This window comes from Canis lupus, chromosome 17 (genome assembly GCF_048164855.1).
Source record: "Canis lupus baileyi chromosome 17, mCanLup2.hap1, whole genome shotgun sequence".
Classification (NCBI taxonomy): Eukaryota; Metazoa; Chordata; class Mammalia; order Carnivora; family Canidae; genus Canis; species Canis lupus.
In genome coordinates, this window is record NC_132854.1 from 28,832,146 (window position 1) to 28,847,021 (window position 14,876).

Consider the following 14,876-nt stretch of genomic DNA (forward strand, 5'->3'; position numbering starts at 1 on the left):
ACTTTTAACTTTCAGCAAGCCTTTATTCTGTGGTTAAATTAAATGATTGTATTAGAAGAGAAATTTGTTTTTTTAATGCTTTAGAAGAGAGCAATTTCACATCTGTGTTTTAATATTATTTAAATCACGGAAATAGTAACATGGCAAAGAATAATTCACTAAACTTATGCAAAATTTTTTTTGTATATCAGATAACAAAGGAGGAAGAGCGAGAGAAGAAGTTTTCCAGAAGGCTAAATCATAGTCCACCCCAGTCAAGTTCCCGATACAGAGAAAATAGGTGATTGATTGAACCATGTTCAGTGTTCAGATATTGGATGTATCTTTTATATGAATGCTTAGACTTGATTATGATTCATCTAGGGGCAAGATATGTCTACTCTTCTCTTGGTCTAGGAACATATAACTCAATAATTTTCTTACCGAGAATATCTGTGTCAGATTTCTAGGTCCTGGAAAGGAGGTTTAGTATAGTGCTTGGCAAACAATTATTATTGTATTTATTTCTAACTTCAAATTCCAGTGAAATCTCAATGTGAGAACCTTTTTGCATGAAGTTTCCTTTCAGTGTGAATAAATTATTTTTCCCACTAAGGCTTGAAAAGCAGAGTACAGTAGATTGATATATGCCTTAAGTGTGAAGTATGGGACAACATGTACTATAAAACATGATGTATGGATGCTAAGTGTATAGGTGTCTTGGTATATAAGACTAGGGATTGAGACTTTCAGAGTTTTTTCCCTTTAAAAAGGGTTTTAGAATTCTTGAGCAGATGTTCAGTTTTTCAATTTGAGTTTCTTATATTTGTGGAGGGATAAAGAATCATGTTACAGGAATCAAATGTGAGTGACTTGTACATTTAATGGTTTTTTTTCTGTATCTATGTAATTATTTTCCTAAAAGTGATCATTTATTTCTTTAGAAGTCGTGATGAGAGGAAAAAAGATGATCGTTCTCGCAAAAGAGATTATGACCGAAACCCTCCTCGAAGAGATTCATATAGAGATCGGTACAATAGAAGACGAGGCCGAAGTCGCAGTTACAGCAGGAGTCGGAGTCGAAGTTGGAGTAAAGAGAGGCTTCGTGACAGGGATAGGGATAGAAGCAGGACGCGAAGTAGAAGCAGAACACGAAGCCGAGGTAAATAATCTACATTGTATATATGTATATTATGTTCTGATTAGTATTCTTCTATTGTGAATAAACTGTATTTGAGTGTTTTAAAGATGGTTTTAGTTTTTGTTGGTGTTTTCATTTTTTCTCATTTGATGTATTTTGTGGTCCAAGTGAATGCTTTTTTAAAAATTTCTTTTAAAAATTTTATTTCATGCAAATTAAAACGACAGTGAATCACCACTGCACGCTCATTACAATGACTGAAAGTGAAAAGGCTGACTTTATCTAGTATTGGTAAGGATAGAGATAAACTAGAACTCTTTGGAAAACACAGTAACTTAAATTTAAATTTAGACATACCAAATGACCCAGCCATATCAACTCCAGAGTATTTATGAAGAGAAACAAAAGTGTATTTCCACACAAAGACTGTACACAAATGATCATACCTTCCTTTGAAATAGCCAAAAACTAGAAACAACCCAAATGTCATGTGAATGGCTAAACTGATGCATCCATACAGTGGAAGAAAAGGATAGAACTTTCTATCTATGTCACAAAAGGGTGAATTTCAAAATACTAATACTGAGTGAAATAAGCCAGACAATAAGAGTATACATGTGTATACAATTTTAGAAAATGCAAACTAATTTGTGGTGACAGAAAACAAATCAGTGGTCATTTGGGATGGAATTACGGGAAAATTATCAGGGGTGCAAGGATATTTTTTGGGGGTGATAATCATGTATCTATGTATATATATTCTTTTAGTTATGATTGATTTTACCTGTGCACATAGATAAAATTCATTAAACTATAAATATGTTCAATGTATTATATAAGCATTACATTTTAAAATTAAGAAAACAGTTAAAATTCTCATTACAGATGCGTATATTTGCAAGAACATATCATTTCCAACGTGTATAATTTTTCTTCTAGTGTACGTTATTGAAAGAAAGATGCTGTAGGCAATAAAACAACTAAAACACTTGGAAGTGGAACATCTTTACCCAAGCTTAGATTTTTGCTACTCTTTTAGCCTTTATTCTACAGCCATCTTTAGTCTTTGGGAAATAATATTTATGGCCTTTGTTGTATAAGCTTTATACTTCTTTGTTACTCTGAGTTTCCCCTCTCTGTGATCTTGGTATTTTAGGCCTTTGTGCAATATTGCTTCACTTAACTAATCTTAATACCTTTTCTTTCTCCTTGGGACCACAGTCCAGTTAATGGCTTAGTTCGTGTTTAATATGAGCTCTTTTTCCTCTTGGCTCACTGATTTCCATCTTTAATAAATAGCTTTCACTATTAATGCTATTAATAGCATATACTGTTGATTTATAAAGTCATGCTGGGATCTTTAGGTGGATTACAACTAAATGTTCATCACAGGAAAAAAAAACATACTTTTATTGTATATTTGTTTTGTGGGCTGAAGTTTAACATACTAAGATTGCACTGAAGAAAATAATGTCTTTTTTGTGTAAACAACTCCAAGGAAAAAAAGCTCATTAAATATAGCAAATTTTGTGTGATTTTATAGTTTAGGTCATATTGCAAAGAAATAGTTTATTTTGGAATATTGTGTATTCATTTAGTAGTTTTTAAAAGAAAGGGATTGAGTACAATTTGAGCATTTTCTCTATGTTAACCAAAACACAGAGAAAATGTAGGTCTGGGACTTTTTTTTTTTTATATAGTTTTCTAAATTTTTTATATTTTGTTGCAGAAAGGGATCTCGTAAAACCTAAGTACGACCTGGATAGAACAGATCCACTGGAAAACAATTATACTCCAGTCTCTTCAGTACCTAATATTTCATCTGGTCACTACCCTGTACCTACTTTGAGCAGCACTATTACAGTAATTGCTCCTACTCATCATGGTAATAACACTACCGAAAGTTGGTCTGAATTTCATGAAGACCAAGTGGACCATAACTCCTATGTAAGACCACCAATGCCAAAGAAACGGTGTAGAGACTATGATGGTAAGTCTTTTATTGTTTCATAAAGTACTGAATTAGTATTTCCAGTTGACTAAATTTACAGAATCTAGTTGTAAAGGTTGGGTTGCAGAGTTACTGAAAGATAATTAACCTATTGGAAATGGTGGTAAATTAGTCTTAAGCACTCTTGAATTCTTCAGTATTATTTAAACCTTCATTAGTCACTACTGAATATTGTACATCAATTGAAATATAGTGCTTATTTACACACAAGTCTTAATATATTTTTGGAGTTGACCAAACAAGAATAGTATCTACTGAGTTATCTGGTAATCACCTACTAAAACATTCTTGACAAAACTCACTTCTTTAGAAATAAATGGTTTAAAAAAATGGTTATTGGCATGGAATTAGAACCTAGAAATGTGAATATTACCTGTAAGAATTTTATAAATGAAGCCTCTCAAAGTTTTACTGTAAAGGTTTTGTAAATTGTATTAAAGCTGTAGTTGCAATATTCTGAAAATTTTAAGTAAGATTTGAATAAAGGGAATGCTAAAGGAAATGCTTCTAATGACAAAGAATGTAGAAGTTTTATATCATCTTGCTAGCTAGGTATACTAATTTTAATTTGATATACTTTTCATTTTTAAATTTTTATTTTTTAAAGACTTTATTTAAAAAAAAATACTTTATTTATTTATTTATTTATTTATTTATTTGAGAGAGAGGGAGAGTGAGCACAAGTAGGGGGAAAGGGCAGAGGGAGAAGAAGAAGCAGACTGCCCCGCTGAGCAGGGAGCCAGATGTGGGACTCAGCCCCAGTACTCTGGGGTCATGATCTGAGCCAAAGGCAGACGCTTAACCGACTGAGCCACCCAGGTGCCCTTGTTGATATATTTTTTAATGCGTATGTTGGGTGTATTATCTACTTCACAAGGATTTTATATTGCTGGAAATTAACTCTTGTGTTATGGTTAGTTACACTCGCCCAACATTTAAAAATATTCTTATTTTTAAATTTCTTGCCTTTGTTAACTTACAGAAAATGTATATATCCAACACTTTCCATACTTCTAATTATTCTCCCTTACAGAAAAAGGTTTCTGTATGAGAGGAGACATGTGCCCTTTTGACCACGGAAGTGACCCTGTAGTTGTAGAAGATGTGAATCTTCCTGGCATGCTGCCTTTCCCAGCACAGCCTCCAGTTGTTGAAGGACCACCTCCTCCTGGACTTCCCCCACCTCCCCCAATTCTTACACCCCCACCTGTGAATCTGAGACCCCCAGTGCCACCACCAGGCCCATTGCCACCCAGCCTACCACCTGTCACAGGTAAGTAAATATATTTGCTCACCAGTACCTGTTATCTGTCCATTCATAGTCTTTTTTAAAAGTTAATAGTTTGATATTTGCTTTTGTTAAAAATACCTAATCCTAAATATGCCTGCTAAAAAAGGCATTGATACTAAAGGCATAGATACTAAAGGCAAGATACTCTTATTTAAAATATACCCTTGCTTGCAGGCTTTGCCAAACCTCTGGTTTACTGTGGTTTGGAGTGGCCCTGACTTAGCATATCCCTTATGAATCCCAGCTCTCAGTATTCCTTTATAGCTTAAGATAAACCTGTTTTGGAATCCATTAAAAGGATATTTTACCCTAGAAAACTAATAAGTTGTAAGGGCTTAGAGTTGATAGATACTATAATTTTGCTGATTAATGAGAATATCATGTTTGGATATACAGTAACTTATTTTATTTGTTTGCTTTCAGATGATATTTCTTATTCTTTGGTTTTGACAGGACCACCACCTCCACTTCCTCCTTTGCAGCCATCTGGCATGGATGCTCCCCCAAACTCTGCAACCAGTTCTGTTCCTACTGTAGTAACAACTGGCATTCATCACCAGCCTCCTCCTGCTCCACCCTCTCTTTTTACTGCAGGTGCAGTTTTGCCCCTCTTTTTATTCATAATGCAGTGAAGTTTTAGAGCAGAGTTATACTTACTTTCTTTAAAGATTTTATGTATTAATGAGAGACACAGAGAGAGAGAGAGACAGAGACAGGCAGAGGGAGAAGCAGGCTCCCTGCAGGAAGCCCAATGCAGGACTTGATCCCGGGACCCCGGGATTACTCCCTGAGCCAAAGGCAGACACTCAACCACCGAGCCACCCAGACATGCCTAGAGCAGAGTTTTAGATAGGAATTTAAAAACATTTGGACAGTGACTAGCTCTATTACATTTATTTTTCTTACTTAAATCATACAGAATAAAATATAGACATGATGAATGTATATTAAATGTAAGTTCTCAGTTATGTTTTTTAAAAGACTAAGTTATATTTCTATTTAACCTTTTTGTTTTTATAAAACTAAATTTTCCTTGTAATATATATAGTATGTTAGCTATGTATTAGTAATGTTATATAATTTATTTTTTTATCATCAATATAAAAAAATTACCAAGTGGTGTTTTATAATTGTTTTTTAATTACAGTTTTTGTATTACCAGATACATATGACACAGATGGCTACAATCCTGAAGCCCCAAGCATAACAAACACTTCCAGACCTATGTATAGACACAGAGTGCACGCACAGAGGCCTAACTTGATAGGACTAACGTCAGGGGATATGGATTTGCCACCCAGAGGTACTATGATTAATCTTTTCTTATTTTCATATCAAGAGTGGCAAAACATAATATGGTCTTGCACTTATTGGGGTTGAGTAAGGGATGGTGATTAAGTGTAATCCTCTGATCCTTTGATTCTTAAGAGAAAAGGTAATATGTGGTTCTCTATTTGTGTCACTGGTGACACTTTATCCTATTATCTAGGGGGAAAGAAATTTCCTGAAAGTATATATTTTCTAAGTTAGCTTTTTTGGGGGGAATTTTCTGTTGTTTGCAGTCTTTTTTTTTTTTTTTTTTTTAAGATTTATTTATTTATTGGGAGGGAGAATGGCAGAGGGGAGGAGAGAATCTTAAGCAGGCTCCACACCCAGTGAGGAGCATGACACAGGGCTTGATCTCAGGACCCTGAGATCATAACCTGAGCCAAACTCAAGAGTGCCACCCAGGTACCCCTATCATTTGCAGTCTTAATTGAAACTGGCTTTAATTCCCAAAGATAGATTTTTTTTTTTTACATTGGATAATGAAATTAGTCTTACAAACTTGTGCTTGATATGTATTTTACATGTAAGAATTTGATACTGGTTTGCTTATAATATTTTAAGGAAAAGGAATTCTGTTTTTAGGAAGTGACTTCTTAGTTTTTAAAATTTTCTTAGAGGAGACAAGCTTTTTAATAAAATTTCTAAATAAGAGTTTAGACGATAAACTTAAAAGCTGGGGCAACAAAACTGCTGTACTGGAGGTGCAAACTGATATGAAGGTTCAGAGGAGGGAGAGTTCAGATTAATTTGAAAGAGGGAACATTTGCTACATGTATCAGGAAGTGAGGGATTATCAGCCATAATGGAAAATATTATGTAGGCCAATAAAATATATTTTTTTCCCTAACTACTTCAGCTAACTTTTAAATCCCATTTTCAAAAGTAATAATAATAAATAAATAAATCCCATTTTCTTCATAGTCTTGCCTTGTTGTCTTTTTTTCCTAGTCAAAAAAAAAAGTTACGCCTCATCAGTCATTAATAAGAGTCCTAACTTGTTAAATAAGTCAGTACCTAATATGGTTTAGTGAATTTGTGATTACTTACACTTTTCATTTTTTTTTAATTTGTTCATTGAAATTATTAAATTCTGCATCTAACTTGAGTGTTCAGAGAACTTTTTGTAATAGGGATGTGAGGAACATTGTAATTTATACCCAACTTAATTTATATCGTCTGAGATCAAAGGAAAGCATTTCATGTGGATGCTACCTTTCCTTCACCTTAAATTCTCATTGAGGAATTCTAATAGCTATCATTAATGACAGCAGAAGAAAAAGATTTTTTTAACGGTTTTATGTACGGGATATAAGATTGCTTATAAATGAAAATTGTAAGCCCCTTAAGATTGTGGCTCTTTATCTCCCAAGTCTCTCCTGACTAGTTCAGAGAAAACCCCTTCTTTGGGTCACTACTTAGCACCTTTCTTTTCATCATACCAATACTATTTGCTTTTACTGGAACTTCCCATATGAAGTCATCTCTTTCTTACCTTGCTGCTTAGGAGTGGAAAAATAAATGCTGCTACAGATTAGTATTTATTAGCTCATTCCAATGCCTGGCAAACTTTTTTGTTGATGATCATGAAAAGGAAGAGGGATTATACTCCTTGCATATAAATCTTACCATATAGAAGTTGCGGTTATGGTAATTTCACCTCCATATATGTGTAGTTACAAGTTAGAGGAAGTGGGCCTATTGAGCGAGAAATGTCTAGTATGTATGGTTAGAAATTTGAATGCCTTTTCCAATAGAATCATTGTATATAATGATTATTTTAGTACTTCATATACATTATATAGTATTTTTGTGGCCTGCCTAGGAATATATTCTCCACTACTGACATTGTTTTTATTACCACAGAACTGATTTAGCAACCTATTTAAATTGAGTAATACCTATACTTCTATTTTCTTCTCTTTTTTCATTCTTCCTCCCCCCAAAATGTTTTCATCTTTTTGCCCATTTGTTTTGAAACTTATTTGTCCTGAATGGTGATAGATACATAATTAAAAGCTTTTAATATTATTTATTTTATAATTAGTATACATTTCTTATAGTCTGTAGATGATGGCCTTAATTTAAATTTGTCATAGACTTATGTGATAATTATATTATTATGTTTTGTAATTTAAACTTGATGGGGAATTATCATTATTAAACAAATGAAAAAATTTAGGCCCATTGATACCTTAGAATTAATAAGAGCAACCAAATGAGAGTTGTTCTTTCCAGATTTCTAAAGAGGTAGGGAATTTGATAGATGTTCCTTGATTGGATATAGGTAGGAATAAGGACTAAGTGGTTTTCCATTTATTGTCAACAAAACCAGTGCTGAAAATTTTAAGCATTAAAAACAATTCATTAAAAGGACACTGGGGAAAAAAAAATAAATAAAAAATAAAGGACACTGGGGGGAGGGAGGACTCAGTATATATTGTTAATAGACACATTCGCTAATTATATACCAAGGGGAATTTGCTTCTGTTTTTAACATTCTTTAAATAAATAACAAAGAATCTGAGTGAGAGGATATAGATGAGTTGGAAAAAACACATTACAATGACTGGAGGAAAAACATATCACTGCCTTTCTTAGTGAACCTTCAGATAAAGAACTTGTAAAGTTAAAAAGGATATTTGATAGCTCAAAAGCTTCAAGAAAACCAGTGAACCAGCCATGGGAGGCAGGAGTAAGGCCACAAATTCTATTGCAGAATTGATCCTGTGAGGATACCAATTGGGCAAAGAAACTGCCAACTTGCACTCTGAACATCACCGGTGTTAGAGACTGGATATTTCTACTTGTTTTGCTATGGAAATATAGGATAAGTCAGAGTTAGCCAGAAAAAGGAGGTAGATGAAGCACTTACATTCCATAATACTTTTGAGTAACTGAAAGAACTTTTATGACTGAAACAGAGGGAGAAGATAAGTGGAGGGAGGTGAGAGACCATTTAAGGGCATTTGAAGAATTCTAGAAAAAGAGATGATCATGTGTACTAACAATGGGAATTGAAAGATTTAAAATGAATAGAAAGAATTGACGACATTATTGGATTGTGGGACTTAGAATGGGTGAAATGGAGAGAATGAAATTAAAGATACCAGGTTTCTGTTCTGGATGACTGGGCAGCTGATAATATCATCATTTGAGAGGAAGAACAGGTTTGGTAAGAAAATGAATTTAGTTTGAGAAGTGTTTAATTTGTTGTGTCCTGGGGCATTTGAAGAGAAATGTCCATTCAGAAATAGGATCTGGAAGTCAGGTCTTTAAGAGACAGTTGGCTTAGAAAATACAGATTTCTAATCATAAGCATGTAGAACAGTGGTTCTTAATCTTCTGTGTCATTTGTATTTGTGGGAGGTACAGGGAGATGGAAAGAGGCATGTCCAAATCTGCAAGCCTGACAGGTTTTGAAAGCCCTTTTAATGTGTTTCTGATCCACTCTCCTTCCCTTTGAGAATCACCAAAAATGTTGAATGAAGCCACAGTGATAGATGTCTTAGGGTAATTGTGTAGAGCAAGACTGGAAAGTCCAAGTAAGTAACTTGGAGAATGACAGTATTTGAAGCAGTGGGCAGAGAAGGGGGAGCTTACATAGGGCACTGAGAAAACGAAATAAAAGAGGCAGAAACAAAAGCCGGGAGTGGGGAGTCCTGAAAATCAAGAGGAGATAGGAGAGAAAGCATTTAATCCTCAAGAGGTCAAGTAAGAGAAGGACTGAGATGTATTTATAAGGTTAAGCAACAAGTTAGGGCATCAGCAAATTTAGGAAGAGCAAGTTAAGTGCAGTAATGACAGCAGCTGCCAATTTTTGGAAGAGAAGTTGAATGAGTGTTGGGGAAGCAAGTTAGCAAGTGTAGACATCTCTTAGGAAATAGCTGTGAGGCGGAGAGAGAGCTGTAGCTGGAGGGGAAGTAGTTTTATGAGGTTTCTATTAGAAACGGGGTAATTTGAGCTTGCTTCAATGTAGATAGGAAGTGCTAGTTTAGAGGAAGAGGTTGAAGATGAAGGAAAGCAGTAGAGCTCTGGGGCACGGATTTTGCTAGTTCTTTATATAGGGAAAGTTGCTGGAAGGAGACCAGAAGCAGAAATCCAGTTAATACAGTAGACTAGGTGAACAGTAATGCAAGTTTGTACCAAGGTTGTCTCAGCGAGAATAAGAGGAAATAAATGCAAGCTGAATTGAAAGGATGTGGGCAATGTCAGAAATCACACAGTAGTTTTGTTAACAGAAATGCTTAAGAAAGATTTAAAAAGTACATTTGATATGAAGATAATTTGTACCTTGTATGTACTGTAGTTAGTTTTCAGAAACTTGTAGGATTACCAGACCCAGATGGCCAGAGAAAACCAACAAGTTAGAAATTGAGGACTGATTCATAGAACAGAGTTCATTTGCGGTAGAGATTGATGCGATTTCCTGCGTGGAGATCAGAGTCGTAGCCATCCATGAGAGAGCTTGTGCTGAAACACCCTAAGTTATTTTGATATGTAATCTATTTATCTATCTTTAAAAAAAGGATTTTAAAGTTGTGGATTAAGGTTTTCGTGTTTTAAGCTTTAGTGTCGTTTTGGAAAAACAGGTGAAATATACCTATGTTTGTCACATTCCAATTAAGCAAATGTAAAATGTTGAATGTAGCAAATATATATAGCTCTTTTGCACTGCTTTTCAGTCTTAAATACCTTTTTAAATCAGGTATGCTTTGTGTTATTGTGTTGGTATTTAAATAGGCAACTTCAATCACAACTCTTATCAATTCTTTTTTTTTTTTTAAGTTTTCAATTCTTAAAGGTCACTGGATTAATGTTAAATTTTGAATAAATTAAAACTTGAATAAATGTTAAATTTAGATTGCTCATTTGATTTCAAAACTATGAATTCAGAGCCTCAAGATGGTTTGTTATTTGTTTGTACATTTATTTATTTATGGTGAGGAGAGGGTGATGGCAAATGGAAACAGTGATACGGATTTTATCACTGCCGCCACCACCCCTCACCCCGCCCCCAAAAGAAGCAATCTGCAGAGTCATATTTTAATTTGACATGTAAGAATTATTAAGTCTTTAGACATTTTAGATATGAAATGAATTCAGAATAGTTAAAATCCCTTAGATTATTATATTTGAATCTACATCTATTTCTATTTCTTCTAAAGATGCACATTTGGACAAAAAAGCTAGAACTTTGTTTTCAGTATGCATTTAAGGAAGTAGCTGTGATAAACAGAAAATATTAATTTGTGCTCTCTTTTCTTTTCTTTTCAAATAGAAAAGCCACCTAATAAAAGCAGTATGAGGATAGTAGTGGATTCAGAATCAAGGAAAAGAACCATTGGTTCCGGGGAGCCTGGAGCTCCTACAAAGAAGACCTGGTTTGATAAGTAAGCTGGCAGGGAAAATTGAGGAATTTTATTGTGCAGTGATTTTTAGGATATTGGGATATTGTTATGGCAGAATATTCTCTTTCAAAATGAGCCTTATATAATTCTGTTCTGTAGGCAGTCTCATTGTGTACATTGATTGCTAAAATATTTTTAAGTTAGTTGGTACTTGGAAGGCATTTTCATATAGAAATGGTGTGGTAGTGAAGGACACAATTTTTCCTCTTTCTACCTTACCCCTCCTCTAAGAAAACACTTAGAGATGTCACTGAAAATTACCTGTATAAAGGATGGTCATGAGCCCTTTATTAGGGAAGGAAGTTGGGTCAGGCTTAGGAGGAGGCTTTAGCATGTGGCAAGTCCTATTAAGAACTAGAAAGTGATCTTTTGGGGAGCAGGGGAGGCTGGATAGACACACTAAAGTTGTCAGGGAAGGGCTTCAGAGAAAGGGGTAAGGAATCGGAATGTTGGGGTGTATGTGATGATTCTCTTATAAATTTGCAAGTTAAGAGAGAGGGTCAGAGCTTTAACATTTAATAATTGATAATATCTAGTTCTGGCTCTACCTGTAATTCTGTGATCTAAGGCAAGCAGTGTAACCTGTCTGTTTTGTCCTTTTTTCAAGTGCCAAAAGTATGGTTTATAGTTCTGACTTTTTTTTTTTTTAAGTTGGAAAGTGTTTGAGACGGTTCTACTTTGTTTTTAATCGGTGTTTTAGAAGAGGATACGTTTCAGTAAGCTAGCTTTTGTAGAAGTGCAACAAAAATTGTATAGAGGTACGTTAAAAATTATATACGCAGATTTCCTGAAAGAGGACACTGAACCTTTCCTGCTAAAGTAGGCCTGGATTTGAAGTGCAGTGTAATAAATGACGTAGAACCCTTCTCAGTTACTTTAAATGACGTAGAACCCTTCTCAGTTACTTTCTATGAAAGATATGTATAGTACTAATTTGGAAATTTCAGATTTTGGAAGAAAATTTAAATTTTCTTTATCAACCAGTAGTTTTAGTTTTGAAAAAAAAATGAACTTAAATTGTAAAACTTTATTAATTTGTACTTTATAGGGGTCAGGATTTATAAATGAGTGTATTAATCAGCTTGATCTTTGTTACAGGCCAAATTTTAATAGAACAAACAGCCCAGGCTTCCAGAAAAAGGTTCAGTTTGGAAATGAAAATACCAAACTTGAACTTAGAAAAGTTCCTCCAGAATTAAATAATATCAGCAAACTTAATGAACACTTTAGTCGATTTGGAACCTTGGTTAACTTACAGGTAAGAGCTATGAAATAATTATCTCATCTTTGCTTAATTATTTAGGGAGGGAATTTAATGTAGTGAGAAAAATTTTTTTTTTTTTTTTTTAAAGATTTTATTTATTCATTCATGAGAGACACACAGGCAGAGACACAGGCAGAGGGAGGAGCAGGCTCCATGCAGGGAGCCTGATGTGGGAATTGATCCTGGGACTCCAGGATCACGCCTTGGGCCAAAGGCAGGCACCAAACCGCTGAGCCACCCAGGGATCCTGAGAAAAAACTTTTATAGAAGAATATGGAAAATTTGGTGACATTCTAAATTAGGAAAATTGGAAATGAAATGAAACTATATTTTTGAAACGATGTGTGATTTCTTAGTTTTTTTGCTTTCAAAAGGCAGTTTTGATTGATCAGATTATTACATACTTTCTACCTAGTAGAAGTTATAAAATTATAGCAAACTTTACATAATCAGACTAAAAAAAATCTAATCTTATAGTAGTGTTCATTTCCTCAGTTTCTCTGAAGCATTACAGCACAATGCTTCAGTCAGGTTGTTTTTGCTGCCCATATATTGGGAAGCACTTAACAGATACTTTTGGGGCCCAAAAACTATGTAATCCTTAATTAATTTAAACATGTACTTTTTCCTCTATCACTTTTGAACATCCTTAAAGATTAAATATCAGTATAATTGTATATAACTTCACCTAAAATTAGATTTTGTCTTGGACATATGTAACTTCTGAGGTTATTTAGTATTGAGTTTATATTATATGATATGTCGAAAATGTTGAAATAATTTTGAAATTTTTTTAACCAGTTCATATGTTCTTTTCACCTAAAATAATTATTTCCGATAACCTGATGATTAAATAAGAATAATTATTATTTGGATATTTTTGCTTCCTTGACATTTAAAAAATAATATTATAAAAGGAACATGAAAAAATGCATGCTTGCTTGATGTGGAGCAATAGAAATTTAAACAGAATTTAAAGGAAATATTTCCTCTTCCAACTTTTTGTGTCCTCTTTGTTCCTCTCTCCATATATCCCCATAGTTTTATTATTGTTAACAATATATCATGTATTATTACAGATTTCTTGTATTTCTGTGTCTACTTATCAATCCATTAGTACACACAAAGTACATATATATATATATATATATACACATATATATATTAAAAAATATATGGGTCTATGGTATACATATTACCCCATAGTTACAAAATCTTGAATATCTCTGAATATCTTTTTATTGCAATTCAATTTTATCTACCATTTAGATGTAGACAGAGAAAAGCTTTCAGAGTATTCTTTTCTTCATTCAGTTTAATTGCCCTGGTAAAATTAAATTTAGAAAAAATTTCAAAACTGAGGAGCAAAACATGGTATTTTACTATTGTTTCAGTTTGCATTTCTCAATTACTAGCGAGGTTAATACCTTCTCTTCCTTTTACTGGGCCATTTGCTATATTTGCATGCTACGTATATTATTATTTATAAAATATGTGTTTTAAAAAATCAGTTAAAAAAAATCGTTACCTTGGGGTGCCTGGGTGACTCAGTGGTTGAGTGTCTGCCTTTGACTCAGGGTGTGATCTTGGGGTCCTGGGATCGAGTTCCGTATCAGGCTTCCTTACAGGAAGCCTGTTTCTCCCTCTGCCTATGTCTCTGCCTCTCTGTCACTCATGAATAAATAAATAAAATCTTTTAAAATAATTCTTTAACTTTATCCTAATTAAATATATGGGTGAAATTGATGTTTTAAATTCCCGTAAATATATGATTATTGAAATGCTACCTAAAATCATCATCCTTTTAAGTGAATATTGAATACTTTATACTCTGTATGAATTATTATTTCGCTAACACTACAGACTGGGTATTGTCCCATTTTTGAAGAGGCAAAAGTCACAGAAAGGTTAAGTAACTTGCTCCTGGTCTCCCATGAGAGTAGCAGTTAAGGTTTGAGCCATGCAGTTTGATTTAGAGTCTCTGCTCTTAATCCTATTTTGTATTGCTTCACTACCAATGGCTCATACCACACTTTAGAAAACACTGTTATTATTGAGAGAGGAAATTTGAAGTGGATCTGCTATGTATTATTTTGAATGGGTCTGCAAACTCAAATGCTCTGAATCTCATTTTCCTTATGTGTAAAATGTGATTGCTTTATGTAGATCCTTTCTTCCCCCCTTTAAGAGAAAGTTTAACTTTCTCATACTCTTGGAAATATTTTTTTTGAGAATTACAAATTTGGGAATTTTTACAAATGGATTATTCTGTAATTTTTAGTTTGAAAGTCCCCTTTTAAAGTAGTTCACTGCTTTCTCTTGAAGCTGGGTATTGGCCACATCTCTCACTAATACAGGGATTATTTCTCAGTATTAATATTGGGGTAAAAGGTGAAACATTTTAGATGCTTGCATATAACATTTGTGCAATGAGCATTCTTTACAAAGTGTTA

At 33.8% G+C, this 14,876-nt stretch overlaps 1 protein-coding gene across 22 annotated transcripts in view; it reads left to right on the forward strand.

Annotated features, from left to right (window-relative positions):
• The window catches only part of RBM26 (RNA binding motif protein 26), an 86,343-nt gene that overhangs the window by 34,403 nt on the left and 37,064 nt on the right, over nucleotides 1-14,876 (forward strand). For 13 of the 22 annotated variants that reach the window (XM_072782657.1, XM_072782644.1, XM_072782645.1 and 10 more), the window contains exons 4-11: nucleotides 192-280; nucleotides 924-1,141; nucleotides 2,850-3,110; nucleotides 4,165-4,404; nucleotides 4,846-5,016; nucleotides 5,570-5,725; nucleotides 11,030-11,141; nucleotides 12,258-12,417. In XM_072782657.1, coding sequence (XP_072638758.1) covers nucleotides 192-280; nucleotides 924-1,141; nucleotides 2,850-3,110; nucleotides 4,165-4,404; nucleotides 4,846-5,016; nucleotides 5,570-5,725; nucleotides 11,030-11,141; nucleotides 12,258-12,417 — 1,407 coding nt within the window. The remainder of the gene's footprint in view (nucleotides 1-191; nucleotides 281-923; nucleotides 1,142-2,849; nucleotides 3,111-4,164; nucleotides 4,405-4,845; nucleotides 5,017-5,569; nucleotides 5,726-11,029; nucleotides 11,142-12,257; nucleotides 12,418-14,876) is intronic. The other 9 variants (XM_072782653.1, XM_072782661.1, XM_072782666.1 and 6 more) reach the window with 3 other exon arrangements.